Source organism: Haliaeetus albicilla, chromosome 2, assembly GCF_947461875.1.
Source record: "Haliaeetus albicilla chromosome 2, bHalAlb1.1, whole genome shotgun sequence".
Taxonomy (NCBI): domain Eukaryota; kingdom Metazoa; phylum Chordata; class Aves; order Accipitriformes; family Accipitridae; genus Haliaeetus; species Haliaeetus albicilla.
The window spans coordinates 15,441,184-15,463,235 of NC_091484.1; the positions used below are offsets into that span (position 1 = coordinate 15,441,184).

The following is a 22,052-nucleotide window of genomic DNA, read 5'->3' on the forward strand; positions in this document are numbered from 1 at the left end:
TCATACTTCCAGTGATGCACCTTCTTTCAACACTGTTCTGGTAGTGAAATCATGTCCCTAAATCACACAGTTTGTTTAAAGAACAAAAATTCATCACTGGGAAGGTTGCTTTTACTGATACACATTTGCAGGTGTGTGCCTGCAGGCTGCTGAGAGCAGTCAAAGCTATATTGCAGGTGCTACCAAATAGCCATACCCAATGCTGCTCTTCCCCTATTCTTACTGTGGAGGCATTACTTCCATAGGGGAGTCTGAGTAAGCTCTACAGCAGTGAGAAGCATTACAGAAGAGTTCCCATATGTTTGGTTTATGCTCGCAGCACTACCCAGGGTCAGCACAGCTCCTTTCCCTGATAGGGATTCTCCATGGGAAAAGGGGTGGCCCCACTCAGCCCTGAAAATCAGGGAGGCTTTCTAGGGTGCATCCTCAGCCATCCATGTCATCTCCCCATTGCGTGTGCTGAGAGTGGAGTGATAGATTGGTGGTCTTGGCAGATACTAATTATATTGGAAGCATTGCTGGGCAGTACAATGCTTCTGAAAATTGGGCAGATTAGGTGCACCTAAAGTAGGTAATAAAATACGTTGACTGTACTTGTATTTTATTAAGCCAGAGATCTTGTACCCTCCTTCAAGGGCAATGATAGTTGTAGCTTTCCATCACAGAAAGTGTAACTGTCTTCTGGTGGGTTTTGTGAAATCTTCCAGCCAGGGAGGGGGTTTACAAAACAGGCTGCATCTGCTTGAATGCTTTAGAGTGGCGTTTCTCACACCTCCAAATGAGAACACCTCTGCTTTGTTGGGCCCCTTTCTGACTCTGAGCTGCATGGGTAGTGCAAGACTGGGAATGGTGGGAGCATCAATAGAAACCTAGTATTAGAACAAGGAGTAAAAGAAGTAGCTATTGTAGCTCAGACACACCCAGGTCATGTGCTTTCCTGATTTCTTTGGTGGAATTCTTCCTCTCCCAGTTCTCAGACAGTCACCAACCAGCATGGTTAGTGCTGTAGTAGTAGTGAAAACAGCCGCTGTGTTCAGATGCTCGTATGTAAGTGCAAACTGGGACAGGAGGGGCTCATAGCTTGTCCTCAGGTGTAGCTCCCTGGCTTTTCTCCATTGATGGATTGAGTCTCCATCTTCAGCTGTGGGCTGTTTAGAGCAAGGCTGTGCTGGACTCAAAATTAACTGATTTCGTGTGATCACTCTGATTGTCCTACTGTGGCTTTGGCTGCAGATGAGATACAAAGATGGTGCTGCCCCAGAGCAGCATGGTGATGCCTGCTTAAGGGCTTGGAGATTCTTGGTTTGGCCTGAGGGGCTGGAAAACATAGGGATCATGGTCTTAAGCTTGTTTCCAAAGGCTACATATGTGTGTGCTAAGACCCGGCATCTGCCAGTTTTCTCCTGTCATATCTCCAGGTTCTTCTGTCCCAAGTGTTTCTGTTAATGGCTTGTACTTCTGTGCTGCATCCTATATCCTCTTTATTACTAGTGGAAATCTCCAGGATAGCTACCAGGTGAGTGATTGTGCCAAAGGAATGAACTAAATATGTGAAAGCAGCAAAATACCTACCTTCCTTAGGCAGGTACTATCCTGTGGGCTTCCAGTGTGGGGGGTGTGCTTTCCTGGATGCTGTGAGTCAGGGTTTTTGAGTGCCATGTTACTCGGACAGCTGGCAGGCACGGAGTCACTTGAAATTGTTTTTCCTTTCTGAGGGCTGGCTGGAAAGCAGAGCTTGACTCATCCCTGTCAGGTACACATGCTGGTTAGCAGGGAGATGCTGGGAAGGATGGTTGGTTTGATGTTTTGGAGATCTCAAGTCCCATTCCTGCTCTGCAGAGCCTTTTCTGTCATAGGATGCAGGGCAGGGCAGGAGCGGGGAGCCAGGAAGTGCTCTTAGCCTTGTGCTGTTCTGCTCTGCAGTGCAGTGAAGGAAGGAGACAAGTATTAAAGGTTGGTGACCACTTGACTACACAGTGCCTGTGGTCTCCTGTGGTTTTGTCCATTCAGAAGCACCCCTGAACTTGTGCCTCCATGGGAGGGTGTTCAGCATTATTGAAGATTTTCACTGGAAGTAGCTTTTACTGAGCTCACATAACCTGTAATCCTGCTCCTGTAGGCAGAATGGTACTTTTCTCCTCTATTAAATCAAGTCTGTAAAGAAAGAAGGCACTCGGGCAGCACTTGTGTGGTTGCTCTGTGGCTGAGCAGTGAGGAAAGGGGTCGTGTAAGCTTTCTTGCTTGGGAACACACAGCAGTAGCAGCCTTGAATCAGGGGAGCAGCTTTCATTTGGGTTTTGTTGGAGCTGTTTGCTCCCAGCCTTTTGCTCTGAAACTTGTGGTAGCTGCTGCTGGCAGGGATACAGCATCTGTCCATATAAATACAAGGAATATCGAGGAAGTATTTGACCAGATAAACAAGTTGGATGTCAGTAAGTGCCCAGGATTAGATGGCAAGCACACCAGAGGACTGCAGGAACTTGAATGTGAAATTGCAGAGCTGCTGGCCAGGGTATGCGGTATTATTGCAAAGGGCTGCTGTACCAAGGACTGGAAGGTTGCCAGCCTCTGTCTCTCTAGAGAGGGCAATAGAAAGGGGGTCCTGGAAACCAATAAATCTGACTTGCATCCCTAGTGGTACAGTGGAATTGGGTCACTGTGTGCATGGACCAGTGCAGTCAGCTGGGAAAGGTGACGGAGCTGCTGTGAAGTCCTGCTGGCAGACCTGCTGGAGTGCAAGGCGGGTGGCGCTGAGCACACCGATCCGGCTGTTTTCAGACCACCTTCATGAGGTTTCCCACAAAGGTTGTTCAGGAAAGTAATTTAACCATGAATGGAAAAAAGGTCTTTCTATGGAGCTGGTTTAGCCTTACCCTTTGCTTCTTTGCTTTTAATGGTCAGTTTTCAGGACCAGCAGCAAGTCGCTCAAGGATCAGTGTTGCAACTGAACTGCTGATGGTGGCCAGGCTCATGTGCCCTCCATAAACAGCATCTCCCACTGCTGCTCCTGGAGACAAAACACCGAACCCTGGTTCTGACCCAGCATGGTATTTTGTTTCAGTCTAAAGGGCTCTTGGCTGAGCTGCTGTGAATATCCCAGTGCTGAAGGGCAATACTGCTGTGTAAAAGAGACCTGTGGTGGCTTTTATGTTCTTATTTAGTATTTTTTCCTCATGCTGCTCATTGCTTTGACAAAGGTCTGGCTCTGTTGATTCTGCATAAGAGATTTAATAATTTTTCACTAATTGCTTCTTACACCTCTGTCTTAAAATGTTGGCTTATACCCTGTCCAAAGGCACCTTTCTGCATGATTCTGGGTGTGTGGTTGCACAATAACTACCTGGGGGAGTAGCGAGGGGCATGCATGCACAGACAATAGGTCCCGGATTTTCTCACGTCTGTGAAACTTGTAACGCTGGCAGATATTACAGGCACCTTGATATGTTTTAAGAGTAGTTTGCTTACTGTTGGGAGGGGCACCACAGTTATGCAATGATGCCATATTGTGGATATTGGCAGAAGAGTTGAAACTTGGGGTGTGTAAATGGAGTTCATGGACAGAGAGGATGGTGAGCCCCTGTATGGATTCAGGACATGGAAGATCAGAGCCTTCAGTTTGCTCATTGGACCAGAAAACCTGATTATTTTATTTTAACTGTGTGAATACCTTGTGTGTTCTCCCCTGGCACCCTGGTGTGAATGGAGCAGAAGTAGACAAGGACTCAGGCTTGATGTGGATGAGATTTGCTCTGAGTAGTAGTGTTTACAGGGGACAAAGTGATCAGGCTTTGCCAGAAGACGTGCAAGTGGGTGCTTGTTCCAAGCATGGCGTTTTTCCTATGGATAGTTGCATTTGTTGTGCCTGGTGGGCTTTCTGTGCCCCAAGCTGTGGCATTGATTGCCAGTGCTTTGACAAGACCTCTTGACTCTCACCAACACAATGAGCTTGCATTTTCCTCCTGTGCTCAGCCCTGTGTCAGAGCTGTTATGTGTGGTTGGAGCAGGGTTTCAGTTCTCTGTTTACGTTTCTGCACATCACTTGTTGTAAATGTCGAAATGTGGTAAGATATGAAATTGTGAGCCCTGGCAGTTCTCTGTAAATTCAAAGCCCATAATTTTCGCAGATGTCACCTCCCTTCTTCAGGGGAATCCCTCAAGGAAATTGATGGCCTTCCTGGTTACTTTCTCACACCTGGGTACCTGATAGTGAAACATGTTTTGCATTCCTGTTGCCACTGGCCATCTTCTAAGAAATGTTTGATGTATGGAACAAGATGACAGTCCAGCAGGTGACATCTGGCCATCACCTGTCAAAGCTTCTGAGGCATGAAGTTGAAATGTCCACCAAAAATCTGATTAAAAGTTTAATTTCTAATCATGGCCTTGATGGATATTGTTTGAGCCTCTGTTGAAATCACCTTGCCTGGCTTTCAGTGTTTCTAGAAGGTCTTGAAAATTTGGCAGTATGCTTCACTGAGAGATGCAGTATTTCCCAAAATGGGGTATTTCCCAGCTGCAGGTGGCTTGTTGACTATTTTACCTACAGAAGCTTCATCCAGGGTATGTTTCGTGGCCTGGCTGCAAATTGTTTAAACAAGGAATCAGCTGTGTTGTGCTGGAAATAAGCTCTCCTCTCATTGGACTGGTAAAAATAGTCCGTGCTCCTCTGAAAATATTACCTATGGTAAACATCTAAAGTGTTTCCTCTCGTGTCAAAATCTCACGTTCTTCTACAGCATTCTGTGCATTTGGCTTGCCGGGTTAGAAGTGCTGGCTGAGGTCTGTCAAACTCGGTGACCTACTGCGTAAATCTTGCGTATGAGCTCTGTTGCAACACTACATAATCATTTTGTTTAAAATAAACTTTAAAATTAGTTTGTTTAAACATCTTAAACTTTCCTCTAAATAAAATAGGTAAAAAGCTATCATTTTTCTTCATTGGCTGTTCTCCTGCACTGTAAAATATTTAAGAAAGTAAGAACATAATTAGAGTTAATGCATATCCTCCTAACTTGCTGGTTACTCAATATCAAGCAAGTAGGAAAAATGGGAAGCCACATAGGAGCAGAATTTCCCTTGCCACTGAGCAGATACCCATCAGCGCAGAATGGCTGCTGACACTATCACCAGGGTATTTACATGTGTTCTGTATTACTTGTATACTGCTGTATTTTGCCAAATGTGGCAAAGTAATAGTAGATTTCCCTTGAAGAGGGGCTTGCTGACTGCTGTCGATCCTATCTTCTCTAAAACTGTTACCCTTGAGTGTTCTGGCTCTCAGGTGTGAACACAGGCTGTACAAACCCCATCACATTGAGTTTACTCACTCACTCACCTTGGCTGATGAACCAGCAGCAGTGTAAACTGGGAGGTGTTGGTTACTTTAGAGGTGTCTGAGCACCCCACAGCCTAGAAAAAGGGGCTTGAAGTAGGTTTTAGGGTGTAGCCTGGCAGGTGAGTGGGAAAATTGGAGGGAATTCTGGAGGGTCAATAAATAAATGAGTTATTTTGAAGAAGTGTCCACCTCCATCTGGGCACTGTGCTGCAGGCGTTGCTCAGGGTATGGTGAAGTGAACAGTGGTTGGACTGCACAAGATAAATTTTATTTCTTTAGATGCCTCTGGTACTTGTTCAGGTTCTGAAAGGCTGCAAATAGAGTAGCTGAGAATATATTTAATGAGAAGGAAGGACAGAAAGATTGATGTGGTTTTTCCTATGGGACACTAGCAGCCATGCAGGGTGTTGGGTGCATTTCCATATGGCTGTTTTTAAAGGTGATTAGAAGACTGATTCCCTAATCGTATCATAGAGCATAGAGATGGTGGCCCAGTGTCCCTTTAGAAATACACTGTTTTAACTGTTTTGTAAAATACAGGTATGGTAATGCCTGCATTTGAGTCTGTTGGGCTGGAGAGAAAGGGCATTGGGGGCTGGACTCTGGTGGTTTAACCCCAGCCAGCAGCTCAGCCCCACACAGCTGCTCGCTCCCTCCCTCCAGTGGAATGGGGGAGAGAATCGGAAGAGTAAAGTGAGAAAACTTGTGGGTTGAGATAAAGACAGTTTAATAGGGAAAGTGAAAGCCGTGCACGCAAGCAAAGCAAAACAAGGAATTCATTCCCCACTTCCCATGGGCAGGCAGGTGTTCAGCCGTCTGCAGGAAAGCAGGGCTCCATCATGCTTAACGGTTACTTGGGAAGACAAACGCCATCACTCTGAATGTCCTCCCTTCCTTCTTCTTCCCCCAGCTTTATATGCTGAGCATGACGTCCTGTGGTCTGGAATGCCTGATCCCTTGGGTCAGCTGTACTGGCTGTGTCCCCTCCCAACTTCTTGTGCCCCCCCAGCCCCCTCACTGGTGGGGTGGGGTGAGAGGCACAAAAGGCCTTGACTCTGTGTAAGCACTGCTCAGCAGTAACCAAAACATTCCTGTGTTATCAATACTGTTTCCAGCACAAATCCAAACCATAGCCCCATACTAGCTGTCATGAAGAAAATGAACCCGACCCCAGCCAAAACCAGCATGTGGACACAGCACATCATGCTCCGCAGAGCACGGGGCTCCTGCTTTGGCATGGCACAGCGCTGTTTGCCCACCTGGTTTGGGTTTCTTTACAGCGATAGGAACCTCTTCATCCTAGGTACATGATCAACTTTTAGTTGAGATGGTGTGGCTCAGAGATGGATTTGACAGTGGAGCTTTGTTAGGCCCTTCTACCTATGTGTATGGGGAGGCACTGGAGGGGAAAATCATAGGGTGGTTTTAATGCAGGTCTCAGGGTTAACTGTATGGTTTTAGAAGGTGATGCTGTTAAATTGGTAAGATTTTTCTTTTCCCTGGGATTTCTGTTGCCAGGTTTACTCAACAGTGTTCTCTCAGTGCTGCCAAATATTTCTGAACATACTGGGAAAACCTTTTCACCAGCCCCTCCCAGGCTACGCTCTACTGTTACACAACTTTTTTTCTTGATCCTTGTCATGCAATGGGATTCGAGCATGATTGCAGGGACCATAGAGGCTGAACTTTCTGGTAAACCTTTTACTCAAAAAACCCCTCAGCCTTCCCAGAACTCCTTTGGGTATTTGCTGCCATGCGTTACTCTGGTGGGAGAGAGGTGACGCTAAGCATGGGCAGGGCTGGGAAGTCTGTCCTGTTATTATGAAATGTTCTCGTGAAGGTTTTTTGCAAACCCATTTCAGCCCCCCTCCGGCTCCCTCCTGGAGTCAGCGATGCAGACCCTGCTGGGAGACCCTTCTGCTTTGGGCAGTCTGTCTAGGATCATTTCCATATTGAACAATCCTTGCAAATACAAGCATTTTTTTCCAATGAATTGATGTCTTTTTCTGATTATCTTGCACACTTGGTCTCTCCAAATTTCACATTTCAATGTAATCTTTTTTCTCAAGGACAGATTTTTAAAGGGCTTTCTCTACTTGCGTGCCATTCCTGTGTCAGATGGGATAAGCAAGGCTGGGGATAGAGGGAGAAATTATATTTTTTTTTCAGTTTTGGCTGCTGTTGTTCCCAAACTACCAAGCTGTCTCCAGGCAGACCCTTCTTCAAGCTGCAGGTTTCCTGGGTCTCCTGAGAACAGCCAGGGCCAAATGGCAGCAGGAGGTTTGTGAGCAGCTGATAGCCGCGGTAGCTGAGCACGCAGCCCGTGCATGCTAGTGCAGGTGTTGGAAAGGACCAGGGCTCTCGCTGCCCATGCGGCGTGCACGTGAGCCCATTCCTCAGATGGCAGGAGCTTGGCCCAGCCAAGCTCTGCCTGGCATTTCGGCTGCTCTAATTCTGGACACAGGGCGGATTGGGAAGCCATGAGCCCGTCCAGCTGCCCCCAGCGACCTTGCACGTGAGGAGGTGCCACTGTGCAGGACCCTGTGGTAGAGGAAAGCTCCTGCCTTTGCCTCGTATGGTGCTCTGGGGACAGGCTGCTGGTGGAGCAGGAGCTGGAGGACTTGATGTCTCCATACCGTGCCTCTCAGGCACCAACTTGGTCCCAGGCTTAGGGGGGATTTTGGGGTCTGAGCGTGTTTTAGCGTAGATAGCACCAGAGATTTTTTAGGGCAGACATTCCCATAGTCCCCATCTCTGCTGTACTGGAGGCTTTGCACAGTTCCCCACTGCACAAATTCTTCCCATGATGTTGCATCATCTGGGAAGGGGTCCTCTCCCTCTTTCAACACCTTTTTCAAACTGGGAATCCGTGTTTTCTTAAGGGTGCTTTCCAGTAGCTAAAATGCAGAGCCTTTTTCCTGCATTAAACAAAACTGCTCTGTGTGCTGCCATCGCCTCTGTAGTAGTTGGGGAATGAAACCTAGTGGCTTTGAGGTGGTTTGCTTTGCTCTGAAAACTTACCTTCCAGGTGCCCCATACCCTAACTTTGGGTTAATGCTTTTATTTGAGGGTGATGTGGTCACAGGAGCTTAGAGGAGAAACTTAAATGATCTTCAGCCCCTTTGGTCCTCAGTGGGAGTATTTACGGGGTCAGATAGGCTTTGGCTCTCTGCCCTAGTTTGCTTTGGTCTGTGATTTTTCTGTTTCTGACTGACTGTGGATCTGCAGATGGTCTGGCAGATCTTGAAAACTTGTAACACTTCACTTGCTGGGCTTCATTTCATCATTTTCTCCTGTACACCAGCTTCTCTTACTGGTGTTATAACCCTTGTAAACCACAATTATCATTGGCAATTACCTTGAAAACCATAATTCCCACTGATGCAACCTGTGCTTCTTGCTGCTCCATGTAAACACTGAGCCAGCGTTGCACAGGGAAGCTCTATTCATCTGTTACTCAAACAGGTTATGCAAATAATTTTTATTTAGAAATCTGGTGAAAGAGAGAAACCAAACAGAATTGCTGATTTGTTTTTGGGTCAGCTTTGCTTGGCCCGTTTGGGTGCTCTGGGAAGCGTGCATTCCCTTGGCCACCGAGCAGGTTAAGTTACTGCCCCTCCCTACTGCTTGTTATCCTACAGCTGAGATGGGCTCAGCTTGCTTGGATGGGCAATGTAAGGCTCGCTTAGTTACATGATGAGTGGTTGAAGCAGACCAGTGCTTTGAAAAGTCCTGTAGTCAGCCCTGATGCTTGGCAGAGCACAGTAACTTCTTAACCTGCTTTGGTGCAAATATCCAGGAGTGCATCTGGCTACAGCTTCCCTCTCCCACGCTGCTGCTCTGCGTCCCTGACTGCTCCACAGGGTCAATGCTTGAGTTAATGCGGCTCTAAAGAAATGCTCGCCTGCTCTTACAAACCATTTTCCCAACTACACAATGTATGTACAACACTAAATCTTTTGCTAGCCTATGTGGTCACTCTAACAGGGAAGCTTAACCTTGATTTAGCTACATGGGCACCAGGTGAAATAGGTCTGTGGCTCTGCATCTCCAAGGCCAAACTCCCAGCAGAGCAGGCAGTCAGTCTGTGAGCCTCCTGTAAAAGTGCTTGTGCCACAGAGGTGACAAGTGTTCAGGTTTCCCACCTGAAGTTTTCTTCCTCCCCTGCCCAGGGTGACTTCTCCATGTGATCATTTCTTGCTGAGACACTGGTAGGGCCACTGAAGGCATGTGCTGTGGGGCTTGTGTGCATCACGCTACCTGTTCAGAAGTGGAGAGCCTGTTATTTTAACTGCTGGCAGAAGGGAGCAGTATGATAAGTGCTCTGCAGAGCCTGTGCTTCCTTTAATAGGTTGACAGGGATCTATTTTGTGCAGAGCTGGGCACTACTGTCCTGCACACTGCTGTGGTGATGGTCCCTGATGCCCTTGGGCTATTTGGTCCTGGCTGCAGGCAGATAGAAAGCTATCATCTTTGCATGAAACCTGACTTTTTCAACAAAGCACCCATTTTTAAGAGACAGCCTGCCTCAGAAGGTCCCCAGTTGTGCATCTGTGTGTTTGGTTTAAAGGACTTGCATTCACTTAGTTGATGGGTGGTTCAGCTGAGACCATATGGCCAAAAAATGCCTTTCTCCAGCTGACCGTGCACACAACATGCAGTATGTAAAACATGGGCTTCTCAGGTACTAAAAAACTCAAATACATTCCTGCTGTGACCCAGATGATACTGTAAAATTTTGGATTACTAGTTGCTAAATGCAGGACTCAGTTTGAGGGAGATGAGAGAAACATCAGACTCAAACTGTGTTTCACCGTGTATTTCATCTAGTGATGTATCTGGGAAGTTTGGGAGGATGAAAATTGTTTTTTCCTTTCAGAAGAAGGCTTGCTGTTAGATCAAAGATTGCACGCAAGCAATCACAGCAGAGCTGCTGCCAACTATTTTCATCACCAGTTCTTAAAAAAGGATATATTTGGGGGATGTTGGATTCTGTGGGGCTTGGGCTGCATGCTGTAGGTATGGAGGTGAGCACTGCGGTAATGTTTTCAGAAGTGTGACTTTTTTATTTTATTTTTATTTGGTTTTTCAATTTAATATCGACAAGCACGTCTGTGTGAGAGGCTCAGGACTGACAGCTCTTGCTTATATCCAGTGGGTGCCGAAGGGAAGATGCTGCTCACAGAACTTTGCTGCCAGGAATTTACAAGCTTGCTTTTGATGCACAGAGTAGTTGCTAGCGTGCAAGTGGGCATTCCTTTAGATGCCCCATCTAAAATACATAATTCTCTGGGCTTTTGTGCCAGAGAAGAGGACAGAGCAATCTCTGAGTGCTGCTGTAGCCTGCTGAGTGTAGCTGTGGGCACTCCAAACTATTTTCAGACGTGGGGAGACTTAAAGCAATTGCCTGCTCTTGAGAGACTGCTCAGAGGCCTTTGCCGGAGATGCGGTGAAAGGAGGCATCTTGTTCTGTAGAAGTGTGGATGTGACTCATTTCCCATTAAACGTAAGATAGTCTTAAAATCTGAAGCCTGAGGTTTCCCCTGCTGATGCTAGTGGAGCTCTTACTTGGTCACACAAATCAATGGAAAGGACTTGAAAGCCCTCTGAAAATCCTTGCAAAAGTTTTAACTTCTCTTTGACCTTGCATTTCTCCCGCGGTGCCCCGTGCATGCTGACTTTGAGGAGAAGCCTGGGTGCATTCCCTGGCCTGAACTTCCCTCCTGAAGCCCGGCGAGGAGGAGGACCTGGCATATTTGAGATGCGCTGCTTGTGTGCAGGGAGAGCAGGGATGTCCAAGCGGTGCCTCGCACCCGGGTGCCTCAGGGCAGGGCAGGTCCCTGTCCCTTGTGGGTACCACGTGTGGGAGACAGCGTAGCTCTGCCTGGGCTGCTCACCCCAGAAGCTGCAGTTTGGTGTGGCCTGGCTGCTGTCTCCCCTTGGCTGCCAGGCAAGTATAGGGTGCTCAGCGGAGCCTTTTACATAGGCTCTATCTCCATCCCACCATCAGTCCATCTTGCAGCAGCAGCGACCACCCCAGCCTGAAGCAAATCGGCACCTACAGACACCTCTTTGCAGAGTGGGGCATGGCCAGGCTCTGTTGCAATCTCTTAAGGAGACATATTAGAAATGCAGCCAGTGAAGGCTCGTTCAGGGCGGGGAGCTGAGCCTTCCCGGAGTGTAGGATTGCAGAGCTTGTGTCAGAGGACTGCCAGGTTTTGCACCTTCTCAGGTAGGTATTACACCACCGAGTTGATGGCACCGGGAACCAATGTGCTTTCTGCAGTGTCCTTGGCTAAGTCTGCCACCAGCCAAACCAGCACTTCACCTACAGCGCCCAGCTGAGCCCCCAAATAGCACACACGGCAGTGGGCTGCCTGCCTGCCTACCTGCCTTACATGGGAAGTCTTCCAGATGGGACAGCCTGTGCTAGTCTGTCCTCCTAACTTAGTAAAGGTTGTAATTAGATCCTACGCTGCAGCAGAGCACAGGCAAAGGGACGTCCCTCCCCCCTGCCCTGTTCTGCAGGTTTACCCTAGGCTGGGAGGTGGGTTGCAGAGGGCCTGCCCACAGCACTCAGCAGACCCCGGTGCAGAGATCTTCAGGTGAGGGATTAGTGGGCTGGGATCCTCCAGCTTGCATTTGGAAGCGTTACAGTTGTCTTTAAGAAGTATTTCGCAGCCAGGCTCATCGCTGAGGGGTAGAGCGGCACTCGCAGCGATACTGCACATCTGGACCCAGGCAGGTTTGCACAGCGCTAGCCTAGATGTTGCCACACCTGTGGTGTAGATGTAGCAAGGAAAACCTCTGCACAGTGAGGGAAGGCACTCAGCGTGCAGCCAGACGCAACAGGAGCAGATGCTCTTCCTTTGAGCCAGATCAGTTACAGCTGCACAGTCCAGCACTGAAATCAGCTCTTGGATCTTTGACCCTCAAGTAATGAAGTCAAAACGGAAATTCTCTGATTTCCTGGTTTCTCTTTACTAGCCGAGAGCCCTGCTGTCAGGGACCTCGTCTAATGGTTTCACGTGTCATTTAGCTCAAAGCAATGCTCTTGGTTATGATGGGGAAAGGAGAGGAAACTGCCTGGGATGCCAGGGCTGAGCTGACTGCTCTGGGCACTGGTTTTCATTCCCAAGCTTTTCTTTTTCTTTGTATTCTTGTTTCTCTCCTTTTTGCATTTAAAAGGGGCAAACTTGCATAAAGGATCAAGCAGGGAATCCCCTTTCGGGAGCTACTGGTGGGAAGATACGCTGCCCTGTGCATGTCAGTGCAGGTATCGATGGACCCAATTGCTGCAGAGCACCATGGAAGCCAGTAGTATAACTAGGTATCAGGAGGGGTAAGTCAAGTTTGTAAGCAACAGATCCATGAGTAGCTTTTAAATGGGATGATCCAAGTGTAACGACCAGTTTGGAAACCCTGTCCTACACGGGGCAGGAGGCGCAGAGCTTGTATCAGTGGGGCTCTCCAGCTCTTCCGCTGTTTCCAGCAGGACTGCATCTGCCATTGGAGCATGAGGTCACTGTTGTGCTGACACAGAATGACACAGAATTACATGAGAAACGAGGGTGTTCCTTTATGCATTTCTGCATCACAGGAGCCTTCCTTCTGTTTGCGTTGCTGGGGGAAGGGGGAGCAGTGGTTAGTTTTAGCTAGAATTCAGTACATATTTTTTGTATGCTCTGGACTGTTTGAGATGTTAAAGAAGTGAGGTTTCTGTTCCTGAGTTAGACGGAGCCTGGCTGCAGTCCGAAGGGAGGACACGTCATGGAGGTGCTTCCTGGCTTCTCCCCAGCACTGGTGTTGTTTTTCATTTGGCTGCACATGCTCAGGGGGACACTTTTCCAGGGGGACTATCAGCTGAGAGTGATACCCCTGTTCTTTCATGGATCACTAATGTTTCTGTGCTGGCTGCCCTGGGGAGAGAGCTGGGAAAGTGTATCCCTCCTTCCTGGGTGTGGGAGACGTCGGCTCTGCCGAATGTGAAGTCATTTCAAATTCTTTGTTAATCTGATCCGTTGGGAGTGCCACCTCATTTGCATGGCTGAAGCATTGTGTCACATGAAAATTAGCTGGTTTTTACTTTGGTAGGAAACTGTTTCCCTGGGGATGCGATGTTCCTGTTCCATCTCCGGGTGCAGCTCTTGGCTCTTCTTCCTATCGGTGTGTCTAATGGTAAGGTCCCACTGAACTGGCACCTGGGCTGCGGGAGCCCAGAGTTGGTTCATAGAGGACCACAGAGAGAATAATGCAGAGCAGGCATGGCACTGAACAAATACACACGAGTATATTTATATATGACCTTGGAAAATAAGACAGTCCTTGGCGTCCCATACCAGTCCATCAGATGGTAGGTATTTAAGGGCTGGGTGTTGCTGCACAACAACATTGGCCAATGTTTCATGCAGACATGGCTGCACACATAAGTGCATGTGAACAAGGGTGCCGTGCCATAAATCCTGGCTTGCTCTTGAGTATGTGCACTCTTAGCTTTGGTTCTGTTGGACCCTTCTTGCCTCTTTGAAAGTACCATGTATTTCTACTGCATGCATTCAGTTGCTTTCAGGTGTAGTGATCTACACGGGGGTGGGGACTTTGGACTAAATTTTCATTCTATTGGAGAAGTTTAGTCCAGGATTGGATTTCTGGGGTTTGGTTACTCTGTGCTTGGAAGGGCAGGTGAGGAAATATGTGTTGTTGAAAGCAGTAAGTACCTCTCAATTTGCGGCATCACTCTTACCTTGTAATGCTTTTACAGTAACAAATATTACCTTGCTTTTCCAGGGAAGGGAATGAACCTGGGGATTCTGCGAAAATCACATACAGCGAGTTGCTGCACAAAGTTTGTCAGTTTGCCAATGTCCTCCGTGGCCAAGGTATGCGGCTGAAGCAATAGGAGCATTTGGATACTGGGAAGGCATTAGACCAGGGTTTTGGAGATTGGGTTCAGTTTTTGTGTGGTTGCCAGTCTGTTGAGTAATTCTGTGCAAAATGCTTCACTTGTCTCTGCTTCCACAGTTGTAAAGCAGGGTGGATACAGATTTGCTCTGCAATGCACTTTTGGAGATTCATCTCTGGCTCTGTCTGTGAAAACTAATCAGTGCTGGTCATGTCAGCTGTACAAGGAAGAAATCTGTGCTCAGACCTTCCTGGTCTGGGGTTTTCCAAGGAGCTGTGGGCACTGGTTACATTTCTGCCTGGTTCAAGGGCTGTGTCCAATGAGAACACAGAGTGTTCATTGTAGTCATCTTACAAGAGCCATAGGGCTTGAAACGCACAATCCAAGGCTGGTTCAGCTCTAACTCCAGCTGAAGCTTTATTGTGTGCATATAAATGCTGATTTAAAATCATTAGTTTCTGTATCCTGTTCTTTTGACATGTGACCTGTTCATTTTGAGAAACACCATGCTAATTTTCCCTCCACAGGCGTGAAAAAAGGCGACCGAATTTCCATCTACATGCCAATGATCCTGGAGCTGGTTGTAGCCATGCTCGCCTGCGCCAGGATTGGAGCTCTGCACTCCATTGTGGTAGGAATAAGCCCTTTGCGTTGCTCTTGGTGCTGAGGTCTTTGGGGTGAGCAGCTCTTGTTTTCGGGAGAGGAGCTGGAAAGATGGGTGCTGACCATGAGATGGATGGAAACTAAATTAAGGTGCTGCTGTTTCCTAGCCCTTTTCTGCATTAACTGTGGAATAAGGTCCTTTAACTCTCTCCATCAATGCCTGGTGATATTGTTTACCATGGGTGAATTGCACAGCTGCCGTTGGGTTTTCTGGCTTGGGGGTTTTTTTGTGTCCTTGCTCACTTGGTTGTGTAATCTCTGTCAGTTTGCAGGTTTTTCGGCAGACTCTCTTTGTGAGCGGATTCTTGACTGTGGTTGTTCTCTCCTCATCACGGCAGGTAAAACATGCATCTGTGCCCCCGTCCTGGTTTCAGCCCCTGAGCCGTTACTGTTGTCCATGTGAAGGATCTTTATTTTAAAAGCCAGATGCACTTGGAAATGGAAGAGGAAGGAGCAGTGCTTCAGCTGAGCTGCCACAAGGCGGATGCACTGCTTGTAGCTGCACTTGAATACTGTTTTCCACTTTGAACCTACAGTGAAGCATCTAAGCAGTCCGCCCACTTTGTCCTGTAAAGCATGATGTCACCAGCTGCTAATAACATGTTTCCGAATGCTTCTTATCCATGTTTCTCTTCAAAATCAGCCAGATGTTTGCAAGATGTATCATTTATGAGGCAGTCCTAATATGAGAATTCCCTCCCTTTCCAATTTCAAGGACATTGCTGCTGCAACTCTCAGCCTTGTAGAGTAAGGGATCAAGAAAGTGGTAGTGTTTGCATGTAAGCCCACTGCATTTCCCCAACTGTTTTTTGCAATAGTGCAAAAAATAATGGTATTATTAATAGGTCCTTGGCAGGGAAAGGACCCACTAAACTGCAATCTGTGTTCTGGCCGTGTTGGATTATTTCCCACAGAATATTCCCAAGAGACTTGTCAGGTCAAATTGGAACCTCTCCCAGGGAAGGAATTTCACCATTTCTCTTGGCATCTGTTTCTCTAGGCTAAAAGGCTGTATTAGGAAACGTTTCCCATCAGCTGCCTGTCTGCTTTCTCTCACTCCAGTGCATGAGCTCTTGTCTGCCCTCCTGAAAATTGCTTGTTGCTTCCAGCTGTCCCAGGCTGCCTTGGCTGTGAAGCCCATCTAATGTTTTCCGTACCATTTTGCAGATGCCTTTTATCGAGGAGACAAGCTGATCAACTTGAAGCAGATTGCAGATGAAGCCCTCCAGAAATGTAAAGACAAGTAAGTTTGGATTCCCTTGTAAGAGGGGCTTTGCTGCTGGAATCTGCTTCTGCACAAATGGAGATGGTAGTTTTCATGTGTGGGCAGACTCTGCAGCTGGTCACACACGAGCTGCACTACATTCATGAGCCTTTCAGAAGTAATACATGCTTCAACTCCCTCATCTTAAAAATATTTTTTTTTAACTTTCCTCTTGTCCATTCTGACTTGAAGGCCAACACACTGGATGAGAGGATTTGCTGGAGACAGACTGATCCACCATCATTATGGCCAATGGCAGACCTCCCAGTTCTGCAGCAGCAGCTGTTGGAGTGGGAGGGAATAAGGCACTGCCATATCAGTTGTGAACAGTTCGACACAGTGCCATGGGGCACGTCAAGATGAGGCTTAAGTCTTGCTCCAAAGTCGCTAATTCAACAATAATTAAATAAAGCAGAAATGATTCAAGTTTGGGAAATGGCTGTGTAAACAGGAACAGGCGCTCCATTTGACGTGCAGCGACATGTGCATAGGATCAGGGCCTGACTGCACACAAGTGTATGGTGAAGCTGCTTTATTTTTTTACGCATCTTCACTGAGATACTGTAAACAATAAAGAAATAGACAGATCTATCATCAGATTTTACAGAAAGGGAAATAATCATGGTGAAGTGACTTTGACAAACTTACAGACACAATGTTTGCATAGCTTGTATGAGACTGAATGTGGTCTTGTCAGTTAGATGAAAATTAAACATTTAGGGCAGATAGTCTGCGTGTTAGAAATTCAAACTCTTTAAAAGCATTTAAAACTCTAAAACTTGAAAATGTAAGTTTTTCTGTCTGTAAAAGTAGGTACCTGGGAGGACAGAAGTGATCCTAAAGTTGGGAATTAACTGATGGAGACAGTGTTTTGGTACCCTGACAGGGCTGAAGGGAGATAAGATCATTTTGTTTGCATTATAGGTAGGCTGTGTTGGCCCTCAGGAGGGAAAAAAAGCCCACTCTTTTCCTTGATGTATAATCTGGCTTTGGAAGCCTTTCCTCCTTCTGAATCAGTCGGTCAGGCCTAGGGTTGGGAGCAGCCACCTAATACCTCCTGGGTGCCATGGGAAGTCTTGTTCCTGGTCACAGGTGGGCAAACTTGGGATTTGTAAGGAAATCTCCCCAGCAGTGACCAGTGAGAGATGCTTGTGGCATCCCTGCTTCCTCCATAGGAAATCGCACCTGATAAACCCCCAGTGAGCTGTGCACAGACCTTTCCTATTCTCCAAGCTCTGTTCCTGTGCCTGGTGTCCCTTGGCAATTCGTGGTGCACCTGGAGTTTGCACGGTGGCATACGCTCTAGCTCAACAAAAGCAGCTTGGGGCCCCTGCTCTGCCTCCAGTGCTGCCTGTAAAGCCCACGAAGGGCAGGCTTAGCTCTTGCCTGAACAGCCTGATCTGACAGCTCCTGCCTTTTATAGGGGCTCCCCTTTGAAAAAGTGCATCGTGGTGAAGCACCTGGGGAGGGAAGAGGTAGCAGTGGATGGGACATGCAGCAAGTCTCCTCCTCTCAAAAGGCTGTGCCAGGACATACAGGTATGCTCCTGGGGGATGAGAGGGGGGATTTTGTTGCTATGGGCCTGAGCCCAGCAAATAATTAGTGCAAAACCACTGCAGTGCTTCCCTGGATGCTCCTGTTCTCTGACTCCTGTTCCTGTTTTCTCCCCTCCTTGCTGTTGTTGCATTGTGAGTGGTCTGAAAAATGGTTCCTTTGCCTTACCAAGATCCTCTCCCTGCTGCTTCCTTTAACACCATCACTAGCTTCCAGCCCGCAGGACCCCTGAGAGCACAGCGGGGTATATCTTCGAGAGCCACTAGGACAAGAACAAGATGCCCATTTTCCTCTGCCCAGTGAAGGACTTTTCCTTCCTAACCCTGTATCTGTCTCCCCTTTTGTGGAAAGACCAATGCTGTCCTGCACTGTAGCTGTGACAGTGGAAGCAGGAGAAGAAAAACAGGAGATTTGTGCTTGTGGTGTGGGTTCAACACAGCCCCCCAACATGACAACAATCATACACTGAGAATAGTGCGGTGTCTGCGTAGCTGGCACAGTAACTGTGTCAGCTGTCGGGGCTGGGGCTTTCCCTTGCAACTGAAACCAGATGAAAGGATGTGGGCCAGAGGCATGTGGCGAGATGGGGGTGGAAGGAGGAGAAGGTGTCTTGGAGCCATGGCTGCCTGCTGAGCTCCTGAGGCTGGTGTGCAGTCTTGCTGCACTTAGTGGCTACCTGCTGCCTTCATCCTCTTAAAAGGCAGGCTGTTTTCAACTACCTAACAGCTCCGTGTCTTGCAATAGTGTCTTCTGTCCCTATGTGTTGGGTGATTATTTGCATTGGGTTATGCCCAGGCTGCTGCTTGCTCAGAAATAGGTTGTATCTGGGGAGCGCATTTGAGCTTTGAGCTCTGCTTTCAGAAGGGATGGTCTGTGCACATCCCTGGAACAAGAAGTCCAGCAGATTCTATATCTTTGAGTTAATTTTCCTCGTTCAGCTGTGTTAATTTTATTGGGGTGTTGCTCAGTGTTTGGCAGCCTGGCCGTGTTACACTGGCCTCCTTCTCTTGTGAGGGCAGGGTAACTGCAAGGGGTAGGAAAACTGGAGCAGACCAGCCTTCCTGTGCAAGGTTTCCCTGGTCAGGTGGTGGCAGAGAAGACTGTCCCTGCGCTGGTCACTCTTGGTGAGGTGAGGTTATTGTGCAGAATGTCCTGGGAGGAGGCTGGAGGGGTCTCTTACCCTTTGGCTCTTGCTTGTTCAGACACTTTATATTAAAGATTGCTTTCCCTTGTGAGTGCATTTTTACCATGCCATTGATTTGTGTAATGCTATCGGGGTGTCCGTGGGCTGTATGCTGGCTTGGTGCTTCTGCACCCACCTGGCTGTGTGCAGGGGGTGGCCTCTGTGACCGGCTCTGGAGGCAGTGGGTACCCAGGGAACGTGATGGAAACGGGCAGGCTTTTGCTCAGAGGGTGTCTCCTGGCCTGGCCCCGGATCCAAGCACTCTCCAGCCTGCCAGGACGGTTTCCCAGCATCTGGGCCTGTGGGCCTCCAGCTCCCTGCCTGCAAAGCCCGGTGTGGATCCTCTGCTTCTCAATTTTCACACCCTCTTTGTGGATTTTTAACAGGAGAAAAAGACTGAGAGCTCACAGAGACTCCATCCCAAGGTATTTACACACAGCACTGCCTTCCTCCTCATGGCACCTCCCCTCCGCTTTCCCCTCTGGCGCTCCACCTTCCTAACCACTCCAACTCTGCACAGCCACACGTGCCTTCCTAACTGAGTTACCAGCAGTTGCATGTTAGCGATAGATACCACTTGCCGCTTGGCCAGAGCTGCCCACGGTTTCAGGGTAAATGCAGTACTACCAACTTTGCTGCCAGAAACAAATCTGCATCCATAAAAACCCCTGAGTGCGCATCAGTGTGCTGATGGGGGGAAATGCAGAACCACTGGGATGCGCTGTCAGCATTTGGATGACGATTCATCTCTGGCTTTTAAAAGCAGCTCTCACAATGCACTTTCCTTTGCGGTGAGGCTGGCAGGGATCGCCCGCAGCTTCCTGGCTGTCGTGGCATGCCACAGGCAGCAAACCTGGAGCTCCAGACCAAATGTGTGGACTCTGCCCACCTCATCCAAGGAGCTGCAGCCTCAGGACCCCGTGAGCAGGCAGGCAGAGGCAGGCCTGGCCTCAGGGGCTGCGTGCCGTGCCATGGGTCTGACCTTCTGCATGGGGCAGTGGAAGCTGGGTGCTAAAATGGAGGGATCCTTGAAGGAGGGATGCAAGAAAGCAAGTATTGGATGGGCTGGTGTGAGCCTACCTTGGGCTTGTTTGACCTGGTGTCTTTCTGGGATCTTGCTGGTGGGACAGACTTGTGGAAACTGCTTTCCCAGGTAAAGCCAGGAGCCCTGGAGATCTGTGAGAGCTTTCCAAGTGGGCTCGGTTATGCCATGCTGTCAAGCAGCTAGTGTCCCCTGCACCACATGTGCAGGAGTTGCGTGCTGGGCTGTGGGGTCCTGGTGTGTCCAGATGGCATACGAACATCTTTTGGGCTGCAGAGAGTCACTGTGTGACCCTGTGGCTGCTCTCCATGCACCCCAGCCAAGGGAGCTCTGGGGATTGTGCAGGCACTGGGCTCTAGCTCTGCAAGGAGATGTGCCCCAGCTGGGAGCTGCAAGGCTCCAGGTCAGCGTGCCTGCCCTCGCAGAGATGTGGAAAGTGGAGGTCTGTGCTGAGGCTGGGGAGTGTTGCCCACTCAGTTGCCCCCAAGTTCCTCTGAGGAAAGGCAAGAAGATCAGGTGGAGTTAGGTCTTGCACTGAACTGTGCCAGCCCGGAGAGGTAGCCAGCCAGCACAACTCTCGGGGTGACCTCTGCTCATCAGCCACAAGCATTGGTGGCTCTGTTACAGCTCTGGCATCCTCAAGCAGTTCCTTCGGGCGGCCAGTGCTGGGTGGTTCTGCGTTGGAGCAGTCACTTCTTGTCAGGGTAATTACCTTAAAATCCAGATAAAGGATTTTTTTCAGGTCTGCAGGGCCAAGCATTGTGAGCTCAACATGTTCCTGTTTGTCTCGGGCCATGCTGCTGCAGGGGTACCTGCAAGGTGTGCGGGACCTGTGGGTGCATGGCTGTGCTAAGTGAGGCTTGCTGCCTTGCTGCTTGACTGCAGCTCGAGGCAGGCCAGTAGGGCAGGAGGAACCTGTTTGCTGTGAGAGGCAGAGCAGCTGCTGCTGCAGGCCCTCTCCTGGCTGCTGCTGCTGAGAGGGATTTTTCAGTGTTACCAGTGGTTTGGACAAAATGCTTCAGGTCTTTCAGCCAGACTGTGTTTAAAGGTTTTCCTTGTAGCTGTGGGCTAAGAAAAGGAGCTTCTGGAGTGGGAGCTGCAGCTCTGGTGCATGGTTTGCAGGAAACAGCTCTGGGGCAGCAGCTGTGCTGTGGACATCTGCCTCGATGGTTCATGAGGGGGGCGAGTTTGGGGCTGCACCCCTCATCCCCCACTCTCTTGCTTTTGGGCAGGCCTGTTTCTAATCTTCTGCTTTTCTCAGACCCCCTGGAACCCAGCCATGGACATGTGGTGGCATGAGCTGATGAGCACTGCCAGCACAGAGTGCGAGCCTGAGTGGTGTGACTCGGAGGACGAACTCTTCATCCTCTACACGAGTGGCTCAACTGGGAAACCCAAGGTATGCTTCCCAGCTCACCGCCCATGGCGCTGGTCTGACCCGCAGTAACACCTCAGCTGTGGGAACTGGTGAGGGTCATGTTGGGAGGCGCCAGTAAGAAGAGGACCCATGGAGGTCTTGGGAAGGGGGCTGTGCTGCTCATTCCTGCTCAGCTGCAGTTCCAGCTCAGTGGACTAGTGATGCTCAGCTTGACCTGGGAGGGTGAGGGCCCTGGTGAAAGCTTGCCCTGACAGTTGCGTGCCTTCTCCTTGTAGGGTGTGCTGCATACAGTGGGTGGATACATGCTTTTTGCTGCCACCTCGTTTAAATACGTGTTTGATTACCAGCCTGAGGATGTCTACTGGTGCACAGCTGACATTGGATGGATAACGGGCCACTCCTATCTCACTTACGGACCCTTGGCAAACGGGGCAACTAGTGTGCTAGTAAGTGCTGGATGGCAGCTGGATGCTTTTACTCCAAGAAAGTGGAGATCATGGTGCTGAGCTGCATCCCTGCATTGCTCTGTGATGAGCGTGCTTCTCACTTGGGTGTAGTGCCCTGGGCTCTGCAAGGAAGGGTGGTGGTCCCCAAGGAGGGCATGTGTGACTGTTTGGTGGCAGACAGGGTGGCCAGTTTGTATGTGGCTTTTGGGTCGTTAATTTTTCAAATGCTCCCCTGTTTCTTTCCCTTAGAAGTACAAGCCTTGTGTACCAGGGGAGCCAGGGCTG

The 22,052-nt window shown here is 48.9% G+C and overlaps 1 protein-coding gene across 2 annotated transcripts in view; it reads left to right on the forward strand.

The window, feature by feature from the left end:
• ACSS2 (acyl-CoA synthetase short chain family member 2) overlaps positions 1-22,052 on the forward strand; it is a 34,486-nt gene that overhangs the window by 5,002 nt on the left and 7,432 nt on the right. The window contains exons 3-10 of one of the 2 annotated variants that reach the window (XM_069807283.1): positions 14,123-14,214; positions 14,765-14,868; positions 15,166-15,238; positions 16,068-16,143; positions 17,588-17,702; positions 19,288-19,326; positions 21,205-21,342; positions 21,597-21,767. In XM_069807283.1, coding sequence (XP_069663384.1) covers positions 14,123-14,214; positions 14,765-14,868; positions 15,166-15,238; positions 16,068-16,143; positions 17,588-17,702; positions 19,288-19,326; positions 21,205-21,342; positions 21,597-21,767 — 808 coding nt within the window. The remainder of the gene's footprint in view (positions 1-14,122; positions 14,215-14,764; positions 14,869-15,165; positions 15,239-16,067; positions 16,144-17,587; positions 17,703-19,287; positions 19,327-21,204; positions 21,343-21,596; positions 21,768-22,052) is intronic. The other variant, XM_069807290.1, reaches the window with a different exon arrangement.